General features: G+C 40.4%; 1 protein-coding gene across 1 annotated transcript in view; it reads left to right on the top strand.

Moving 5' to 3' along the window:
• The window catches only part of CSK (C-terminal Src kinase), a 184,020-nt gene that overhangs the window by 102,152 nt on the left and 58,183 nt on the right, over nt 1-23,685 (top strand). The window contains exons 2-3 of the mRNA XM_089663939.1: nt 9,006-9,083; nt 18,212-18,325. Coding sequence (XP_089520065.1) covers nt 9,069-9,083; nt 18,212-18,325 — 129 coding nt within the window. The 5' untranslated portion in view covers nt 9,006-9,068. The remainder of the gene's footprint in view (nt 1-9,005; nt 9,084-18,211; nt 18,326-23,685) is intronic.

The raw sequence follows: 23,685 nt of genomic DNA, 5'->3' as shown, positions 1-23,685 counted from the left end.
AAAACAAAATATTTAATCTTTGTGACACTTAAATAGAATTTGCATAATAATTTGGAACGCGGTGTAAAGGTGCAATTAGAGGATGGAAAAAAAACACCTGTAAAAGCAGCCTTTTTTATGTCCTGTGTGTAAGAGGCCTTATTGTTATTGTTGGCGACTTAAATAATTAGTAATGTAACTTATTTTTTAATGCATTGCTTTGTTTTCAGCTTGAACAGGTTTTATAAGTGTTGTGTCTGAGCTAAGAACTCAAGCTTGGCCATATATGGTTCAGTTTTTCGTTCAGCCAGCGGTGGGTGAGGGAAACTTCCCTGCTGTGCTATTGTATTCTGACAGCAAGAAGACTCCCCCACTGTCTAAATACACAGATCAACGCTGCAGCCTATTGCCTGCAGTGCTGCTCAAGCTTTTTTCATTTACATGGCGGGTATACTAAAGTTTGTCACTAGATTAACTTCTATTCAACCACAGTAGCCACACATGGATCAATATTTGGCTGGTCCCTGCTGAACCAGACCAATTTCAATTCTTGTATGGCCAGTTTTTGGATCTGCTTACATCTGTGCACTGTGGTTCCAGCAGTGCATGAAAATTTTTTCTTGTTTGTGCGCTGCAGTGCCATGCATTATCATGCATTGTGTTTTATTTTATTTTTTTAAATTGTGTAATACTTTAAAGCAATTTTGGTGCAGTAAGCAGCTCATTCAAATGAATGGTTTATCTTAATGCAACACGTTAACACATGTAATAACTTGCATTATTGCAGCACATACAGTGGATATAAAAAGTCTACATGTTCCCAGTTTCTGTGACGTAAAAAATGATACAAAGATAAATAATTTCAGAACTTTTTCCACCTTTTAATGTGACATATAAACTGTACAAACTCAATTGAAAAACAAACTGAAATCTTTTAGAGGGTGGGGAGTAAGCATAAAAAATCTGTTACGGTCTGATGAAATCAAGGTTGAACTTTTTGCCGTAATTCCAAAAGATATGTTTGGCGCAAAAACACTGCGCAGCACCAAAAGCACACCATACCCACAGTGAAGCATGGTGGTGGCAGCATCATGCTTTGGGGCTGTTTTTCTTCAGCTGGAATTGGGGCCTTAGTCAAGGTAGAGGGAATTATGAACAGTTCCAAATACCAGTCAATATTGACACAACACCTTCAGGCTTCAAGCTGAACATGAAGAGGAACTTCATCTTTCAGCATGACAATGACCCAAATCATACATCCAAATCAACAAAGGAATGGCTGCACCAGAAGAAGATTAAAGTTTTGGAATGCCCCAGCCAGAGCCCAGACCTGAATTTGATCGAAAATCTGTGGGGTGATCTGAAGAAGGCTGTGCACAGAAGATGCCCTCGAAAACTGACAGATTTGGAGGGTTTTTGCAAGGAAGAGTGGGCAAATATTGCCAAGTCAAGATGTGCCATGCTGATAGACTCATACCCAAAAAGACTGAGTGCTGGAATAAAATCAAAAGGTGCTTCAACAAAGTATTAGTTTAAGGGTGTGCACACTTATGCAACCATATTATTTTAGTTTTTTATTTTTACTTCCCTCCATCTAAAAGATTTCAGTTTGTTGTTCAACTGAGTTGTGCAGTTTATAGGTCACATTAAAGGTGGAAAAGTTTCTTTGTCTCATTTTTTTACATCACAGAAACCTGACATTTTAAAAGGGGTGTGTAGACTTTTTATATCCACTGTAGGTGTGAATCCAACCTTATAACAAAATATTTATTTGCTTTGCCGTGTTACTGCAATGTAGATCTATTTTCAAATGTCCACATGAGGCTGCAGTCACAGGATGGAATGGGAGAATTGAGGGTCTGAACATTCTATTTACTGACATGGATCAGTCATCTATGTTCCTGTAGTGATGTTTGATTATTTCTTTCCTTTTCTGACATTCTTATCCAGTTACGAAGGTCAGAAAAGGCCACACATGACCTTGTGTTGGCTGCAAGCTTTTAATACAAGCACCTTCAGGTAGCTGCTAATAGACTCAGATTATCTTCAGAGCCAGTTGTTTGGAATCCCCTGCAGTAAGGCAGAGGTGTCTGTTTATTGGCCAGAAACCACCTTTTCAATTTAACCATTAGCCGCCCGGCCAATGGCCGTTTGGCGGCTTGAAAAGCGCTGCAGCTTTCCGGGTGCACGCCATTTGGCGTGCTCCCGCACATGCGCTGTTGCAGAGCGACGCAGCAGTGTAATCTGTCACCGCCCGTGCACCTCAGACACGGCCGATGACAGATCCGAGTACCGGCTCCCGTTGCCGGTACCATGTGACCTGCTGTGACCAATCACAGCAGGTCACATGACAGTTGTATACAATGGATGGCTTCATTCATGATGCCATCCATTGTATACTAGTGCTTAGCTGTGAATGGTCACAGCTAATCACATGCACATGTCATGTGATTAGCTGTGACCAAATCACAGCTAAGCACAAAAAAAAAAAAAAAAAAAAAAGCTGAATGAATCGATTTCATTCAGGTAAATGCTTGCTTATAGCAAAGTAATTCTTTGCTATAAGCAAATTGTGTAAAAAAAAAAAAAAAAAAAATACTGATCACTTCCCCAAAGTAGTACAGTGTTACTATGGTAACATTGTACTACTTTGGTCATAGTAAAATATGAAAAAAAATCTTAAAAAAAATAAAAAAAAATGTAATAAAAAATTAAATATAATAATAAAAAAAAAAATATATATATATATTTTTTTTTTTCATACTGTCACCAGTCAGTGTCGCTGTTCACCGCCATGCCAGTTATATGATGACGCTGTACTGCACTGGTGACAGTATGTAAAAAAAATAAATAGTGAAAATAATTTTTTTAATTTTTTCATTATAAATTATGACAAAAAAATACAACTTCAAAAAACTCGCCATGCCTCTTATGAAGTACGTCGGACTGTCTACTCTGCAAAAAGGGGTCATTTGGGGGATATCTGTACTATTCTGACATTTTTAGACCTCAAGATATTAGATTGGCCGTCAGTACTTCAGGATTGATCAATATTCAGATCTATACCATAGTTTGTAACTTTCCTACAAACTAAAAAATACATCCTAATTTGGGTTATTTTCACCAAAGACATGTAGCAGAATACATCTCGGCCTAAATTTATAAAGAACAATTATTTATTTGTAAACTTTTATAACAGAAACAAAGAAAAATGTGGTTTTTTTTCAAAATTTTTGGTCTTTTTTTGTTAATTTAGCAAAAAATAAAAACCCCAGCGGTGATTAAATACCACCAAAAGAAAGCTCTAGTTGTGTGAAGAAAATGATCAAAATTTAGTTTGGGTACAATGTTGTATGACCGCGCAATTGTCATTCAAAGTGTGAGAGCGCTGAAACCTGAAAACTGGCCTGGGCAGGAAGGTGTAAAATTGCCCGGTATTGAAACGGTTAAGTTGAGCCCAGAGGTAGACTTTCTAAAATTCTTTGTACAGTACATGAACAGCCTTTGGTGAGGGCAAGAAAACTGCTGATTGAGCAGCAGCCGAGTGGTTTATTTAAAGGTAATCTTTAACTTTTTTTTATTCAGTTGTTTTTCTGAATATGTACAGAATTATATGCGTGATGTTGCATTCAATGATTTATTTTATGTTATAAGTACGTATGTGTAACCAATGGACTGAGAGCTCTGTGTGTAAAAGCTCCTACCAAGGTATGCCAGATGGTCAACCCTTGGACTTACCGAGACAATACGTGGGCTCGCATTGCCTAACCTATCCTTCTGAGCATGCTGGTTGCCTGGTTTCGCTGCTGTTTTTAGTCTCATGGAACATGTTTGTAAATCCACAGTGCCTTCTTTTTAGACATTCCTGTTCCTGCTCTGTAATGTAAAATATTAAGAATAGCAGGTGCTTCCATATTTGTGTCCTCACAGGCTTACTTTAAAGAACCCTCTTACATTCTGTGATCTTGCTGACTATTTCTGCACATGGCATTTAGTGTAACAGCAGATTGTCCAACATGATTCACTACAGACATATCAAAGAACTCTACTCCTGTCTGCCTTACAGATTACACTCACATGGACTGCACTCGCCTTGTATGAGAAATCTCTTCACAAGAGGTCATTGACTAAGCTCAGATGAGCATAGTGAGAGAAGTAGAGAGCCTTGTAGTGTTTGCTATGGCATTGCTTAAAAGAGAAGTATGGACTTTTTTTCTATTTCCCATTTATACTTACCTAGGTGGATGCAGCATGGGTCCCCTGCCGGCTCTAAGTGTGACACATGGCTGCTGATTGCTGAGTTCTCACAGCCGCTCTGAGCAGAGAGTGGTGAGCCTGGAATCTAGAGGGGAACCAGACAGCACCCTTCCTTTTTTTTTTTTTTTCTTTACTCTGAAATTAAACTTGAAAGTGTCCATAATGCCACTATTAAGGCTGTATAATGCTGTTGTTTGTCCATTATCATACAGATTAACACAAGGTACAATAACATGCTGTGTATGCATGTTGCAGTGCGTTTACTTAAATAAGTTCACTTATTAAAAAAATAAATACCTATTTTTTTGCAAATGTGCATTTACAATTTTTTTTTTTGTCAAGCCTGAAAAGCATTGAATCAGCAATCAGCAGATCACTGGTGCCATTCAGGGCTCCTGCAAACTGTCAGGAAGACTCCATGAACTACCATGATGCTCAACAGCGCCATGCTAGTTCATTTGAGAACTACAAGCCGACAGCCACAAATGCTGTTGGGACTTGTAGCTCATTCATTCACAGAACTCTGCGAATGAATAATGTGGCCGTATGGGTGGAGCCCCACATGGCTGTGCTGTTTTCAAAAAGTGACAGCTGGTACAGGGAACCTCACCCTATAGTGCTGTAACAGGGAGGGGGGATCGGGCAGCGGCAGCAGTGGTGGGGATATGTTACACGTTCCACCCTAGCTTCTAAGATCATTCAGAATTCATTAACAGATACAGCTGACTTGCCATTGACCACCTCCTGACCTTCTTCAACTTGTATTTAAAAAAGGGACTTTGTGTTAGCAGCCAATTTTTAGGCTAGCCATACATTATACAATTTTCTTGTACAATTTTCCTTTGATATTTACCAAAACCATATAATATGAGGTCAAACCTAAACCCTTTCGATTTGTATGCAATCAAGCAGGTTCTTGCACTACATAGTTGAAGGTAAATCTAAAGGAAATTGAATAAGAAAAATTGTATAATGTATGGCCAGGTTAAATGAATGGCCAATCTTTATGCAGTGCCCCACAGTGGTTCATAAAGGTCTGAGGGAAGCTGTATAAGAGCCAAAGACATTTTTTTATGGCAGACCATAAAAACCCTGTACTATCTACAGAAATTGGTTAATGTGATGAAATGACATTGCACCTTGTAAAATGCTACTACATGTGCTGCATAAGAAGGGGATTGGGTATGTATAAACTAAGCATTACCAAGCCTGTCGTCCTGCGCCTTGTTTTGTGTATTAAGAATGCCCACAAAGCCAAATAGTTTCCATTGGGAAAAGTATTAGTATGTTTTATAGTAAATGAGTTGTTTGTGATGAAATGACGTGAAACAAAGCCCGATGAAGCAGTCAGAGTATTTTAGGTCTTTCTATGTGAACACATGGACACCTTTTGAAAATGCTAATGGCCTTTCGACTTTATTGCAGTGCTGTGTTTCCAATCTGCTCAAGTGCTGTGGCTGGTGAAAGGTGATTGATAGTGCCTGTGTTTTATATGCCATTCAATGTGGATGTACACTGAAAGGCAGCAGTAATCTCTAGTGGAAAAGGACTACAGCTTCTTTATGCCTCCTATAGCGGGTTTGCCATTACTGGCTTTCCCCAAAAAAAAGGAAATTGAATCTAGTATGTTTTAGCCTCTTTTACACTGAATGGTCTAACGTAGGATTAGAGGAAAGGATTAGTTGGAATGTCACTCATAGCTACTTTGACACTTACATTTTCCCAACAAACAACTGCTGTATCTGATTACTTATAGGAAGATGTTATTTAACAGTCAAATGTAGCCACCAAATTACCTTTATCTTTTCATTAGATTTGTTGATTCATGGAATTGTATATTTTCTTCTACCACCTGAACTCTATAAATAAAAATGTAATTATGTGTTCAAAAAATAAATTACATGGGTCTTTAAATTCGACCAGTATAAGAATCAAAATGTATTATTATTATTATACAGGATTTATATAGCATCAACAGTTTGCTCAGCGCTTTACAATATAACGGGAGACAATACAGCAACAATACAGTTCAATACAAGAGGGATAGGAGGGCCCTGCTCCTTGGAGCTTACAATCTATCTTGATATCCGCGTCCTCTGTACATTAGCACTTGCGGAGGGAGGGGCCTTAGTAAAAGATCACGCTGTTCCATAGTACACAGTGCTGTTGTGTGGATATGCTTACAGGGAAAGTAAGAAAACGATTAGGCAGCACAGTGGCTAAATGGTTAGCACTTCCGCCTCGCAGTACTAGGGTCGTTGGTTCGAATCCCAGCCACGGCACCTCCTGCCTGGAGTTTGCATGTTCTCCCTGTGCCTGCGTGGGTTTCCTCCGGGTACTCCGGTTTCCTCCTGCACTCCGAAGACGTGCTGGTAGGTTAATTGGATCCTGTCTAAATTGGCCCTTGTCTATGAATGTGAGTTAGGGACCTTAGATTGTACACCCCTTGAGGGTTAGGGACTGATGTGAATGTACAATGTATATGTAAAGCACTGCGTAAATTGACGGCGCTATATAAGTACCAGAAATAAATTAATTCATCGGTATGCTGCTACCTATATCAGCTGAATTTGGGAGGCAAAGAAGCTTATTCTGAACCAAGGCAAACTGCTTAAAGGATAGGTTCACCTTTAAAAAAAAATAATAAAAGCACATTTTTTGCAATGTGCATTTACTATTTTTTTCATAGGAGCCTGTAAAGCATTGCACCTGTGATCAGCAGGTCGTGGGTGCAGCATCAGGCTCCTGCAGACTGCCAGTGTAACTGTCTGCCTGTACCTCTGATACGGGTGGGCAGTTCCTTCAGTCCATGAAGAATCAGTGAACTGCAAGGATGCTCACCGGCAACCTAACAGTTCATTGGGAAATACGAGCCATTAGCAGCAAAGGCTGTGAATGAATAACGCTTCCATGTGGGCAGAGCCTCGCACAGGCACGGTCTTTTTAAATTGAGACATCGAGTGCGGGGAGAAAATCCCTGGCCTGCTATCACAGGAAAGTGGGGGGGGGGGGGCTGCAGGAGTGGGAATATGTTGCATATTCCACCCTAAAAATTGGTGGAATATCTACCATGTTCCTGAAGGTGAACTTGTCCTTTATCTGGAGCAGACACTCAGGACCTGGATGTGTTGATTTCTGGGGGACCTGGATCACAAGGCCGGTATCAGATTGGACTACATACAAGATGCAGGATAAGACTTTATCTTGAACAGCTACCATTGTGCTTCTTCAGTAGGGACATTTTGATAACCCGTGCACATATAAGGGAGTGTGTGAAACGCTAACATGATTCTAAATGAAAACTTTTGTGAAACAAAAAGGGTTAAATGGCTCTCCTGATTACGCTTACTCCATTTGCCCCATTTACACAGCATGCTGCCTTATTACTGTACAGATAATGGTTGTTGCCCCTGGTTCTGCTTCTGTACAGAAATAATCAGAAATTAAATTCAGTCTTTCTCTATTAGTAGATAAAATATATGTAGTAAATGGTACAGTATCGATGTTAGCTGTTGTGATGCTGTGGGACCTTGTGTGCTCTTTTACACAAAGCTATGTACACAGCTGATCTTGTCTACGTTCAATGTGCTGAACTATATCTCTACGTACAGTATTGCTAACAATAGACAGAATCACATAGCCATCTTTATAATTGTGGGTGTTGCAAACTTTCCACTATGCATCACAAACCCACTTCCTTCACCGTGGCTGGTAATTTTTAGCTAACAACTCTAAAAAGAATCTTTGCTGATAGCATTTGTATGAGCAACCCTTTCAAGTTGGATGTCTTAGACTAGACTACATTTACTTTCCTTTTCAACATTTATTACACTTATTTATTATGCAGTATTTTATGACACAAGATATTATACTGTAAACAAAACAAGGTTTTCACGGTTTAAACATTTTGAAAGTAATAAGCAAAGTTTTTGAAATTCACTGTACATTTGTTTATATTTATTTGCTCCTGTAACCTGCACTAAGGAAGCATAGAGCCTGTCAGTGCTAGTTCCCTGGCTGTCATGATGACTGCCCTGTGGATTCAGTCACTAACATGCAACAGGTATAAAGGTTAAAAATGTTGCCTTTTCTCTGATGTTCCTAATGTACATACCTGTCCCAGGTTATTAAGGCTGGCTGCACAGGTGATTTTAAATCTCTTTGCTTATGAGAGATTTAACTGCTTGTTGATAGTCATTGTATCTGCATTATATAGATGTCAGCATGCTGCAAATTAAGGCCCAGTTCGCACTAGTGTGTATACAGTTTTTCTGAAATGCATCCGCACGGAAACTGCATGGTCTTCTTGGCCATGCGGTTCCTTTACCTGCGATCATACCATGATCGTGTTGGGGGATTAGATGCATGGGGGTGCCATTCATAATCAATGGCAGCCCCCTGCGTCTCGCAAGAGAAGCATGTGGTTGCGGGTGAGGGATTCGATGCAATTCTCTCACCCGCAACGATGCGGCCAAATAACTGCCAACAAGCCTCAGTAGATTCAATCACCTGTGTAGCTTAGAAATGCTTTGCAAAGTATGAAAGCCAAAATAAAACTGTTTAGGGTCCATGTTGTACCCAGCTCACTCTCATTACTGACTAGGTTATTTTATGAGAGAAGCCCAAATAGCTTTCAACTGAATAAAGTAATTGGTTGAGGGGAAATCTTTCTGTGATAAACCTTGCTTTGTTGCTTTCAAATGCCATATGGATTACATTAGCTATACTGCAATATTTTTTTACATTTTTCTTGTTTTTCTGTTTTATAGGTCTGATGATACTTGGTCAGTTAACATCTCTCTGAGACACCTTTCCCAAGCCTTACTCCCAACATGTCTGTGGTGCAGGTTTGTGTTGACTTTTTACTAGTCTAAATTATCAATCTCTGGCCTGCATGTGATTTTATTTATTCAGTGCCTTATGTATCTCTTGTTTTTTTCCTTTAAAGGATAAGTTCACCTTTTAACAAAAAATAATAAAAGCACATTTGTTTGCAGCTAAAAAAGTGCATTTACGGTTTTGTTTTTTTTTTGTTTTGGGAGCCTGGATAGCATTGCATCAGTGATCAGCAGATCATTGGTGCCATGCAGAACTCCTGCAGACCTGTCAGCGGACCTGTGTGCTCGTGCCTCGTACGAGTGAGCAGATACACACTGACAAGAAGAATCCATGAACTACCACAGCACTTAACAGCGCCGTGGTAGTTCATTGAGTACTACAAGCCGACAGCCGCAAAGGCTGTCAGAACTTGTAGTTTAATGAGTAACTCGACCATGCAGGCAGAGACCCACGTGGCCACATTGTTTTTTGTTTTTTTTTTTCTTTCTAATTCTGACAGCAAGAAGATCCACCACTAGCTGTCAAAATGAAGGAACACGGGGCCTGTCATTTTTGTTACATATTACACCCTGAATATCGGTGTAACATGTTTTGAAAGGTGAACTTTTCCTTTTTAAAGGACAACTTTCGTGTGGTTTACATATTTTAATTGTACAGTAAAGGATACATGCAACTTACCGTATTTATACACCATGATGTTATAAGAGGTTAGCACTGCATTCCCTTTAAAAAGCAATATATAAAAAATATGATCAATTCACCCAATATAATTTAATATTGTGTACTCTACACAGATTACAATATCTACAAATGTATAAACTAAATCCAACTAAATAAATATTTTGTCTCAAATAAATTAAAAAAAAACTTATTTCATATAAAGTCCATATGGGATAACATAAATCCAACACTTATGTGATAAAAATCCATGCAATAATGTATAATCCATTCCATAATTGGAATGTTTGATTCAAATGCAACGCCAAAACTTCTTTCTAAATCCTTTTTTTTTTCTTCCACCAACACCAATTGTGCAATCCACCACGGAGAGGCACTAAATGAACTCACCAGTGGTGGATGCTGGCGTATTTAAAACCAGCATACGGTGCTTTCCCCTCTGGGAGCAATAATCTGCAAATCCAAAAAGATACTCTATATATTTTCACAATCCCTGTTTCATATATGATGACACGTTCACCCATGCATTTTCCGAGAGGAGGAAAGAAGAGGACTTTTATAGCATGAAATCCTTTAAAATATTTATTTTATCAAATATAAGTGCACTCACATTTAAATAGGTCTATCCCGACACACAGTATACAAGCTTAAAATCAAATTCAGCCCGATCCCTCCTTCTAGCCGCGAGCTTGCAAAAAACAGCATGCGTGGTGATGTCATGTCTTAGTCCCACCCTGCGCGTTTCATCATCTGACATCCTCCAGGTGTTGGTGGAATGCACAGAATCTCATAGGGCTAAAGGCTTAGACAGCAGAAGGTGCCTGTAAAAGGCATTTCACACATATGACCTGTCACAGGTGGGAAGATAAAAAAAAAGTAATAAAACTGCCCTCACCAGGAGACCCTAACTCCTGAAAAAACAGAACACCCGCACTCTCTAACAAGGCTTCAGCTTCTAAACCTATGCTCAGCAATTCACCACAAATTCCACCAACCCTTCCTCAAACCCTCCTAACAATGAAGGGGGGTGCCCTCATTCCTAAGAGTGGAGTGACGTCTATTGCAGTTTACATCTCTAAATCAACTGAAACCTACCAAAGTACAGTCTGATTTGAAGAATGCCCAGTTCTTTCACAGGATAGGTTCAAGGTATTCTACTCAAGCCTGTTCACTGTACTAAAGCCCAGTGGGGTAAACATCCAATCCTGGACTTAAAATCCTCAACAGATTCCATCAAATTCTAAAATTTTGCATGGAGTCCGCAAGGTCAGTAGTTGTCTCTTTGAGACCAGGGGAATACATGGAATCCATGGACATCAAAGATGCCTATCTGCATGTTCCCATTTACCCACCTCATCAGTTTCTACATTTTGCAATGGCAGACCACCATTACCAGTTTGCTGCACTGTCCTTTTGGCCTATCCTCTTTTCTCAAGATTTTCACAAAGATCTTTCCACCCTTGCTTGCCCTCCTCAGAAATCAGGGCATTCAAGTGACAAGCTAACTAGACCACTTTCTCCTGAAGGATTCATCTCAGTTCCAATGCTGGGTAAATGTCCAAAATACAAGTCTGCTGCTCCAGGCATTTGGCTGGGTGATCATTTTCTGCAAATCTTCTCTCCAGCCTTCCCTATTCCTAGAATATTTGAGTCTATTCTTTTGCCCTGCTCCTAAACATTCAAAGGAATTCTCCCTTTATTGTGTGGACCTAGCTATTAGTGTTTACCTAAAAACTGCTGCTTCCATTAGACAAACTGTTTCCTTGTTTGTTGTTTCCTCAGGACCTTGCTAAGGTCACTCTGCTTGAAAATCTACCTTTGAACAGTGGATAAGGAATTTGATTGCAAGAGCATATGCTCCTAAACAAAATCGCCTCCTGTTCTGTTACTTACCCGCTTCATAACCTCTGCTGGAGTATCCTGAGCCTTTAGGGAACTAAGCCTCTGTTGGCTAACTGTGTAAGGCATCCACCTGGTCATCTGTTCATACTTTTTCAAAGTTTTACCAGGTTGATGTCCAGTCTCCGGGGATGCAGCTTTCGGCCATACAGTACAGGACAGTGACCCCTAAACATTCCTTTTTTACTTACTGCTTGCTACAAAACTGAGAATTCACAAAGTCAGGTAGGCTTATATGGAAGGCCCCCCAAGGGTGTGTTTCCTTAAAAGTTTGCCAGTTTCCAGTCATGTGAAGGTGCGAGCCTGTAAGCTCAGGGTATAAATAGCTTGCTGTACTATATTCCAAGATATGGAATTTACAGGTAAGTAAAAATTCCTACATATATGTGAATGTTATCAGGTTAATGCAAATAGTCTTATCAGAGTTTGGTAGTGTTAAAAGGCTTGTTTCTATATATAAGTTTGTAAGTGAATATGGGATGCCAATACCAATGCAAAGTGACTGTTGTATTACTTTCCTCTCTGTGTAAACCAGGATGTCATGACTGAGTTGCATAAAAATGATGGACTTTTTCAGTGCCGGGACAAGGTCATCTGATGCCCAGGGCGAAAATGACAAACTCCCCCTACAGGTCTTGCGAAAGAGTGTCATTTCAAAACCAGCATTGGTGCCAGTCTTTGCAGCATTAATCCCCAGCATTGGTGCCAGTTTCTGCAATAATAACCCAGTGGTCAGTGGTATTATGCTATTTAAACCCCTCTTAAAGTAGAATTCCAGCTTACACCTAACTTGCCTTAATAATCCCCCCCAATACCTATGTTGACTTACCTGTGTAAAAAAGATGTATATATTTACCTATTTTTCGGTCGGCTCTGGTCGGGTACTGTGATACCCTGTTTTAGCCAGCGCTAGCTGCAGGGAAGAGGAAAGAAGGCTGACAATGGCTGGTAAAGCCTGAAGTGGTGACTGACATTACCGATAGGTTCCCATTTCACAGCCAATGTCGACGCTCCCTCCTCTCCCCTGCATCCACTGCTGGTTCACGCTTGGAGATAAAGTGACCAGACCGGAGAGGACTGAAAATAAGTCAGTCAAGATAGGTGTTAGGAGAGGGAAGAGGTATTTATAAAGTTAGTGTTAAGCTGAAATTCTACTTTAAAACCTCCACTTCACCCCTCCTCTGGTCCTCTACATGTATGATGATCTTTTATTTTCCCTTTAGTAGCTATCCCCCCCACTTCATGCCATTTGCCGTTTGTTAAAAATATATATTGGGGGGCAGTCAGTACAAATCTTCTTTATTATTATTATTATTATTATACAGGATTTATATAGCGCCAACAGTTTGCTCAGTGCTTTGCAATATAACGGGAGACAATACAGCAACAATACAGTTCAATACAAGAGGGATAGGAGGGCCCCTCTCCTTGGAGCTTACAATCTAGGAGGGTGGGTCTAGTGGTACGAAAGGTAGTAACTGTGGGGGATGGACTGGTTTTTAAGAGTAGAAGATTCCATTATTAGCTGAGGGCAGGATAGGCTTCCTTGAAGAGATAGGTTTTCAGAGATCGCCTAAAAGTGAGCAAAGTAGGCGATAGTCTGATAAATTGGGGTAGAGAGTTCCAGAGGATGGGAGTTCTGGAGAAGTCCTGGAGACGAGCATGGGAGGAGGAGACAAGGGAGCTAGAGAGTAGGAGGTCTTGCGAGGAGCGGAGAGTACGGTTTGGGTGATATTTAGAGACAAGATTGGTGATGTAATTTGGGGCAGAGTTATAAATGGCTTTATACGTTATTGTTAATGTTTTGAATTTTATCCGTTGGGCAACGGGAAGCCAGTGGAGGGATTGGCAGAAAGGGATGGCAGATACAGAACGGTTAGTAAGGTGGATGAGTCTGGCAGCAGCATTCATGATAGACTGAAGAGGGGATAGCCTGCGATGAGGTAGTCCAATGAGGAGGGAGTTACAATAGTCAAGGCGAGATATAACAAGGGAGTGAATAGGTTGCTTAGTGGTTTCCGAGGTTAGGAACGGCCGTATCTTGGAGATGTTGCGGAGGTGAAGTCTACAAGATTTGGACAGTGATTGGATTTAGGACTGAAAGGACAGATGGGAGTCTAGGATTATACCTTGTACCCTGGCATGAGGGGAGGGACTGATGATTGTGTTATTGATCTTGATGGAGAAGTCAGAGGAGGGGGCCATGGGCTGGGGAGAATACTAAGAGCTCAGTTTTGGAAAGATTGAGTTTGAGAAAGTGGAGTGACATTCTTGCCGATATGTCGCTTAGTAGGTTAGTAATGCAAGAGGAGACAGGGGTGAGGAGTAGAAAGATAGATTTGTGTGTCATCAGCATAGAGATGGTACTTAAAGCCGTGGGAGTTTATCAAGTGACCAAGAGAGGAGGTGTAGATGGAGAAGAGAAGGGGTCCAAGGACAGAACCTTGAGGGACCCCTACAGAAAGAGGGAGTGAAGAGGAGGAGGCAGCGTTATAGGTATTGTTAAAGGAGCGCTGCGATAGGTAGTAGGAGAACCCGAAGAGAGCAGAGTCTCTGAGGCCAAGAGAGAGGAGTTTTTTGAGGAGGAGGGGATGGTCAACCAATTCAAAAGCCGCAGAGAGGTCAAGTAGTAAGAGTACGGAGTAGTGGCCATTGGTTTTAGCAGTTAGTAGATCATTAGTGAGTTTTAGTAGTGCAGTTTCAGTGGAGTGTAGTGAGCGAACGCCAGGCTGTAAAGGGTCAAGAAGGTTGTTGTCAGTGAGGTGGGAGCTCAGGCAATTGTAGACTAAGCGTTCTAGGAGTTTAGAGGTAAATGGCAGCAGGGAGATGGGTCTTAAGTTGTTCAGGTTGGTGGGGTCCAGGGAGGACTTTTTAAGTATGGGAGTGATGTGTGCATGCTTTAGAGGGGAGGGGAAGACACCGTTAGAGAGGGAGAGATTTGAGATGTGAGTGAGGGAGCATAGGATGGAAGAAGAGGGTGACCGTAGTAGTTGTGAGGGGACAGGATCCAGGGAGCAGGTAGTGAGACGGGCTTCTGAGAAACCCTTGGTGACCTCTTCGGTAGTAGTAAGGTCAAAAGAGGAAAGTGTTGAGGGATGTTTAGTATAAGGTATGTTAAGTGGGATGGATGTCTGTGCAGTGGCGATGCCCCTACGAATTGCATCAATCTTGTTTTTGAAATTATTTCAGACTTGTAACAGATGTTTCCCAGGGTGTTTGCTTGCAGTCTATCCAGCATGCAGTAGAGTTTCTTGTATCTTCCTGCTGCTTGAGTTATCCTGCTTTAGTTAAACTGCTGTGTTAGACTGCTTCTTAACACTCCATCAAAAACAGCACCCCATCTGTGACTATGCTCCCTCCAATATGTAACCACCCCCCACTGAGCTGATCTAAATTTATAGGGAGATGGTCAAATGAGCACTCTTCTCCGCCCCAATTAGGAACTGATAAGGATCACATGAATTGATGGGGATGTTTCTCAAAGACAGACCAGACACAGGCCACAGTCATAAAAAGAGTGCAACAAGAGGTGAGAATCAATGAACACAGACAAAAATATATACACTATTTGTTCAGAGATAGCAGGAGTCAATGCATTATTGAAGTTGCAGTTTAGAGTGGAGAGAGTAGACAGCAGCAATTTACCCACAGATAGCAGGGGTCTATGCGTTGTTGAAGTTGCAATTTAGAGTGGAGAGAGCAGACAGCAGGAATTTACCTGTGAAAAGCAGGGAAGCCATGATTAGACTGTTGTGTTCAACTGCTTCTTAGCACTCCATTAAAAACAGCACCCCATCTGTGACTATGCCCCCCGATCTGTGACCACCCCCCATGAGCTGATCTAATCTTTAATATTTCAGCATAAATGCCCATTGGTGGGCAGTGGCAGTGCTAAGTAGCTCATTTGAACTGCATAAGTGGCACCAGTGTCTGCTAATTAACAACTTCATGCTACAGTATAAAGGAGTTAATTAACACTTGCGCCACCAATGCAGCGCAAAGGGTAATTAACTGCAACTGGTCACTAATGCATCAGTGACCAGTGGCATTACATTAACCCCTTTAAGCTGCATAGAATTAACAGCATTGGTAATTAACCCTCCCCTAAAGAGTTATTCTCTCCAGCCAGTCCACACTGACACACAACATTGCAACGTCGATGAGGACAGGATATTAGAAGGATCTAGCCCAGTGCCTTATGTTATTGCTCACTTGTACTCTGTTCCCACACAGCACTGGCAGCACTCTGTTCTCCTCTCCCATCTCACCTCCTTGCAGCGGCAGCACTCTGTTCTCCTCTCCCATCCTGCCTCCTGGCACCGCCAGCACTCCATTCTCCTCTACCATCCCGCCCCCTGGTATGTCAATGACGTCATGCTGGGCCAGGAGTAGATGGCATCTGTTGGGTGGAGATCCCTCCGCCTGACAGGGAAGCTAGTGTGTTCATTCTAAACTTGTGCCAGGCGCACTCTGCACACCGCTGCACTGTATTCTATTGTACTGTGCAGCAGTAATCTGTCCAGGTTAAAGCAAGACACATTGCCTGCACTGAGAGTCAGCATTTGTCCTGTGTTCCCCCTCCCTTACGCACTCCCCCCTTGTCCCGGCTCTGGACTTGTTATCTGTATGGTTTGGCTTGCCTCAATAAAGGAAATGTATTGCATATATAAAGTATTTACATATTTTAAGTTATTTTTGCAGCAGTTTTCTTTATGGATTTCTGTATGCATGAGACTACATCTCTCCCCATACAAGTCAATGGAATATAAAAAGCAGCTTGCAATTTTTTATTGCAGCTTAGGAGGTCAAATGCAGGTCAAAGGGAACTAGGCTAATTAGCTTCTGTCTAAATCGGTCCTGGTATGTGTGCACATCTATATATGTAAGTGAGGTAAGGAACCTTAAAGATCCTTGAGGCCAGAGACTGATGTAAATGTACAATATGTAAAGTGCAGCTATAATTGTGGGTGCGATATAAATGCAAATAATAAATAACTTGTCTGCTTATCAAATACTCTGGTTGGTGACTAACCTCTGAAGTGTCTCAAACCAATCTCAAATGCAAGCACACAGGCTTTTTATGTGCGTTGTACATGTTCTTTGTCTTTAGTTTTTAATTGAATTATAGAAATTTGGTGAATTGCTACTAGAGGTAGCAAATTGCAGTAGAGAAGCAGGAAGGTGGGATGAAGTTTGACATTTAAAGGGAAAGCTGAGATTGCAATTTATTGAACATTTTGGCATGCGGCTTTCACTGAAAATAACACCTGCTTATGTAATTTTTTATGTATTTTTATTATGTATTTTTTTCATAATTTTTATTATGTAATTTTTCTCATATGTTCAGTTTTTGTATTTTTAAGGTTTTCACTATAGTTTGAAGAAATCTTATGCTAAAGACTAAGTGTACACAACTGAAAAGTGAGAAACTCTGCGCTTAGTGCATAAACATAGAATTCAGAAATAACAATATTCAAAATCAAAGGAAAGCTGCACTCAAAATGATCTAAATACAAGATTTGTGGTTTCAAGTGAAATAGTCTTGAGCTATGCCTTTTAAATGTACATGAAATCAAAGAACGTGACTTTCATGTGAATCTCATAAATGAACACGCAAAAGTGCATCGCCATCATAAATATATACAAATATTGCACCACTAATATGTGCCAGTGTAAAGTCTGTGTAAACGATATAAAGGTCCTATATTTAGTGGTGCATTAATTGTATATGTTTAAGTTTTGGATGGTGATGCTCTTTGGTATGTTAAGATATGAGATTCACATGAAAATCAAATTTTTTTATTATGCAACATTTGAAGGTATAGCACAATATTATCTTACTTGAAAACCTAAAGCATAGCTAAAAAAACACAGAAAAATCAGTGCAAGGGACATAACTTACAGTCAGTAGGTCATGTCCCTTCTGCTTATTCCTCTGCTGTTAGTAAAAATCTTCCTCTGTTCATGTGCCCACCCTACCACCGAAATCTTCTGGTGCAGCGGGGGTTAACTGAACTAAGGAGCTGTCACAGGCTCCCATCAAAACAGCCCAAATATGCCCACCTTTTCAGCCCAGCCCCTCCATTCAGCCCTTCCATTCATAGAAGCCATACTACAGCTTCTATGACTGAAATATGATTTATGAATGGAGGTTGTGGTGCTGTCAATTATTTGCATGAGAGGTGAGAACTCGTGTTATGTTTTCTGAATGTGTCCTTTCTGTGGAGGTTCTTCCTCTTGTCTTGGTGACCTTAGTCTGTTACAGAAAGTGATGAGAAATCCACAATTTTACTTTTGTTACCAGAGCAGGAAGTCAGGGGAAATGTAGACATTTTGTTATAGTGTCAACTTGAGTCGAATTTTCCTCTCACTTTGTAGTGATTTTCAGTAATTTCCCTTTTGTGTTTCAAGTGAAGGAAAATTCCTTAATGGTATCCTCCCTGTCTCTTGCTCACATGTCTGGGATGTACAATAAGAAAAGCTTTTTGTGGATCTCTAGGTACTTGCAATGTTTTGTAATGTTTATAATCTTCTGTTGTATTCTCTTTATGCATAATAGACACCCTGGCAGCTTGGTGCAGAATGTGTTGCTAACTACGACTTTGATGGGAAAACGGACCAAGATCTTCCATTTACTAAAGGAGAATTCTTGACCATTGTTGCTGTGACCAAGGTGAATAGATGTAAAAAGAAGGAACAAAAAGTCACTGAGCCTTCCTAGACTGTACTCCAACTGTACTCCAAGAGATTTTCAATAGCAGCGCAATTATCTCATGCATGGCTAGCTATAATGTGAGGATTAACAAAAGCTCATGCACAGCAGTAGTCCTTGTGACAGTTGGGCACATTTTCCTGCTTCCTTGAAAATCTGTAGACAATCCTTACAGTAAAATAGCACCAATTAAGTGAATCGCCTGTATTGATGTTTGGTGTCATGGCCCCTTAAAGGTAGTGGAAACCGATCTCTCTGCAGTATGTTTGATGAAAGATCTGCCTCCATGCATTAGGTTTAAAGCTAAACACCAGGCGAATTTCTAAATGCACAGATGAAATGCACTGAAACTATTGTATGTACCAAAGGGTTTGTATTTCTGTCCACTCATGAGATTTACTCAGGTCTGCCACCCAGCACAATCCTGTCTGACAGTGGAGATAACCACCTTTTTCTGTACTTTGTCCCCTATGTGATGATTTTTGGTGACAGGTTCTCTTTTTGAGGCATCCAGGGTCTATAAGACCCTACTTTTCTCCCCTGTGCTACACTGAATGTAATGTAATGCACATCGCGGGGAGAGGCTGGCACTGTGGGCTGTGTGGAAGCAATCGGTGGAAGCGCTGCTGCCTGAATACTTCCACCTATCAGGTGAGCCCTGCTGCTTGCCCGCAGCAGGGCTAAAGGTAAAAAAAAAAACTACCTGCCCGGCGCCCAGAACTACATGTCCTGGGCGTCAGACGATAGGAATCGAGCATCCCTGATACTTTTTAAAGAGCAACTATCATCTCTGTCCCGCAGCGGCTCCTCTTCTGACCCACTGTTGACTCACTGACAGTCCCATTCACTTTAATGGGATGGCTGGTGATGTGACAGTGACACAACAAGGTGAGGGACATGGCGGCAGCAGTTGAGTGGATGCCCGCTAACAGGCGCTGCCATGATGGATCTAAAATGACAGGTGCCCTTTAAATGTAAGGAATCCGACTCATTCTTGCTGGTAGCTAGAATCTTTAATATTTGCAAACCAAATGTAGGTTTTCTTTTTAGAACAATAAGCTGTCAGGTTAGTAAAACAACGATATCAGAACCGAGTTTGTTATTAGGTTAATCACACATAGCTGGAGAACGACTTAAATTCTTTTATTTCATGTTTTTTCTCATGATTACGGTGGAATTGTGTGACTGCATCAATGCAGTGCAGGTTACTTTAGTTTGCAGAGCTTGGATTCATTGAATCAGTTTCCAAAAAATATAAATATTGCAGAATATACAGCCTCATGCTACATAACTAAGCTCCATGTCATGCTGAATAAACTAAATAATTAATGTATCTTAAATAGAAAACTATCTTTAGATAGATTTTTACTTCAAAAGCATTTTATTAAAATAAATTTGATAAAAATAAAAAAAAAATTCTGATTTAAATGTAACCACTTCCAGTCCGACCCATGTACATAAACGGCCAGATGGGAGCAGTGCAGGAGCGGGTTGCCGTTTTATAAATGGCGCCCACATTTACACCCTGTGCTTGCTCCCTGGGAACACCTATCGCTGTACGGGACCTCTGTGTGAGGTCCCGATTCATTTGATCATTGATTGGCCAATCAGTGATCACGTGAACAGTAGTAAGCAAGATGTCACTTCCTGACATCATTGCTTACTACTAGTGAAATCTGTGAATGATCACAGAGGTCACATGGTACAATGCTATTCACAACAGCCTTGTACCATGTGACAAGCTGTGACCAATCTCAGCTCTTGCAGTATTTCTCAATGGCTGCAAGAATGCAGTCAGAGCGAAGGAGAAATGTATTGCTTTTACAGCCTTTGAGTGTAAAAGCAATCAGTGTAAAAAAAAAAAAAATTCTTCATCACCCCACATAAGTAGTACGGAGTCACCATGGTGACACTTTACTGCTACGGTGACAGTATGTTAAAAATAGAGAAAATATAAAAAAATAAAATAAAAATGTAAACTTTTTTTTAGAAAAATTATAATTTTTGATTATAAACTAATTTGGGTTATTTTTTATTTACTAAAAGATAACTGAATACATTTTGGCCAAGATTTATGAAGAAATATTATTTATTTGTAAAAGTTTTATAAGAATTTTTTCAAAATTGTTGGACTTTTTCATTTATATAGTAAAAAAAAAAAATCCCAGTGGTGAATAAATACCACTAAAATAAAGGTTCATCTGTCTAAAAAAAAAATTCATATGGGTACAGAGTTGCATGACCACGTAATTGTCATTCAAAGTGTGATAGCACTGAAAGCTGAAAATTGGCCTGGACAGGAAGGGGAAAAAGTGTGCGGACTTTTTTTTTTTTTAATTATCGATTTTTATCCACCCTAATTGTAGACTGGTTTTGATTTCAGTCCTCCTTGGGTTTGGTGCAATGACTTTTTTAAATCACTTAAAACACATTAGAATAAGCAAACATATACGTTCAGACAGTGACTACAGATAAAGGTCATATACTTGAACAAATTGCACATAAAATTAACATGGTGTATGTGTTCTCGTTATCTTAGATCTCCTAATTCAAATAATGACAGATTAGTCATCTGGAAAAAATAAGTACACTCCCACGTTTGCCACCACTTCAGATCAAGGAAATTAGAATCTGGTGTTGCAGATTAGATACCAGTAATTACAACCTCTCATACTAGAGTATGCAGTCCTAGTTAACTGTTCGATATCTAGGATCTGCTGTTTTTTGTTATTTGACGTTTGTGGTGCCTAATGCCAAGTTTTAAAGAGCTTTTCAGGGCCCTCTCAAAAGGAAGGTTGTGGATGCCCTGTGGAATCTGATAGGGATTTAAAAAGATTGGAAAATAGTTTCGTAATTACTGATTTTAAATCAATCTATATGTGACAGATTTCAAACAGATAATTTATCCAGGGCTGGCTGATGCAAAAAATTCAGTCTAAGAGCTGACAGTTTGATGCTAAAACAAGTCTCCAGGAATCTCAAAATTTAATCGCAGGATATGTAGATATCCTTTGCAATAGTTTGTGTCAAAGTGCATGCATCTAGAATCAAAAACAACATTGCTCTGATTTACCAGTTGCTGACATATACTGCGGGCAGCAGCTACAGGCTAAGTGACTTTACCTGTATGTCGCTTAGCACATGTGCACTGGCGCGCCGATCCCATGACTGCTGTTTCCACATTGTGGCTTTTCTGTATCACATGATCACAATGTCACCAAAGCTGTTATGAATGATTTCATGCATAACAGCTGTGTTTCCTACAGTGATAATGTGATTGACCCACAGCTATCACATGATACCTGGGCCAAGCACAGCATCCTGTACCCTGTGATTAGCTGTAGCCAATCACAGATCACTAGTAATCACAGCTATCATGAATATAATCCTTTCATGACAGTGCAAAATATTGCTGTTACAGCAATCATAACTGTAACAGAAAATCAAAGTTCCATATGAACGTATGTAAAAAAAAAAAAAAAAATTTTTAACCTCTTCCTGCCCGGCCTATGGCCGAATGGCAGCCGGCAAAAACTCTCACCTTTCCAGGTGGACGCCATATGGCGTCCTTTCGGGCATGCGCATTTTGCGCGCCTGCAGAGCTGCGCAGCGGCGCGAACTGTACCTCGGGCGTCCACCCAGAAAGGTGAGGAATTTTGCCGGCTGCGATTCGACAATAGCCCGGGCGGGATGAGGTTAAAGAACACTAGCAAATCCACCAGGCTTAAAAATGAATAGTGTTCTAGACTAGCCTAGCCAAAGCTTTGATTTGAATCCTACTAAAATATTGTTGAAGGAACTGAAATGGGCAGTTCACGCAAGGAAACCAAAGAAACCTCTTGCAAGGAATTTTGCATAGAGGAATGATTAGAGACGTCAGAGTGGTGGACAGTTTTTCAAAACGAATTTCTGTTAAAAGGGGCTTCTGAGGCAATTCGAGTATAGTGCATCATTGTATATTTGTGTTTTAAAAAAAAAACTTAAAATATATCCTGTGTTTTTATTCAAATATATCACTTAATTCTGTTTGAATAAAGATCCAGTGTTTGCCTGTTCAAATATGTTGAAAAATGTAAACAGTGTCCATGGAGTGTACGTAATTTTTACATGACCTCAAAAACTAAAACATACATGATATCTGTGATACCATATCTAGTAGACTCCTAGATTTTTTTTTTTCCATGTATAACTAAAGCCCAACACCAGAAAATGTAAGGCTGTGCTTGCGTGTGTAAGGGTGAATTCACATGTAGCATTTGCTACAGACATGTCTTTACTTTCATTTTCCGGGAAATATACATAGGGGAGCCATTCATTTGAAAGGGCTAGCATACATGGGTAAAATGTGCTAAATAAGCTCCTGCACCTTTTTCAGGTATAGAGCTTGGTGTGGTTTTTACCATGCTGGGCGCATTTGGGGTTCCATTAGTAGTTAATGGCACCACAAGTGCAGTGGTGCCAAGGGATAATTTTTAAAGTGTAACCAAAGAAAACTTTTTTTTATTTTTTAGTGTTTTTTTTTTTTTTAGTTTTGTATAGAGTATGGGTGGATTAGAATGTTTGATCAGTTTATTGCTGTCTGTGCCCCCTTTTGGGGAGATTTACCCTCTTAGTTTGTCCTATTTACCATTATTATTGACAGTGAAAGTAAAAGAAAATCCCAGATTTTGGGTTGTCCCCATAAAAGTAATAGAGGGGATATCTTCCATTAGGGACACTAGTTCTGGTGACTTGGGGGTCCCCAAGGAATTCCCTTAATTTGCAGGAATTTCCTCTCACTTCCTGGTTGGCTATTAGACAGACAGGAACTGAAGGGAAATCTCCTCAATGGGACACAGATGGTGGAAAAAAAAATTCTGACCGTGATTATAACCCTCCTTTGCTCTATCCAAAATGGGAAAAAAAAGTTTTTCCTATAGTTCTATTTTAAGTTTCCCGCAGTTGTGATGTCTGAGATAGTGTGGTGTCTTTCTTGCAGTATGTTACCAAGTTATTTTTGTGATATAAAGCGATTTTGTTTAAGACTCGGGGATGTCTAATTCCTAATGCCCGACGCCCAGGACATGTAGTTCCTGACGCCGGGAAGGTAGTTTTTTTTTTTTTTTTGCCCTTAGCCCTGCTAAGCAAGCAGCAGAGCTCACCTGTAAGGTGGAAGCAATCGGGCAGCAGTGCTGCTGCCCGATTGCTCCCACACAGCCCACAGTCTCATCCTCTCCCTCTATATGTCCCAGGCTCCACTTGCCAATATGTGGGCCCGAGTCTGGTTTGTTGGGTGCCGCAGGATGTGGTATAGGGGAGGGAGGAGGAGAGCGGACACATCT

This window comes from Staurois parvus, unplaced genomic scaffold (genome assembly GCF_062004578.1).
Source record: "Staurois parvus isolate SC_StPar_1 unplaced genomic scaffold, SC_StPar_1.0 ptg001805l, whole genome shotgun sequence".
Lineage (NCBI taxonomy): Eukaryota > Metazoa > Chordata > Amphibia > Anura > Ranidae > Staurois > Staurois parvus.
The sequence above is the reverse complement of the archived record's forward strand: the minus strand, read 5'-3'. Positions and strand labels throughout refer to the sequence as shown.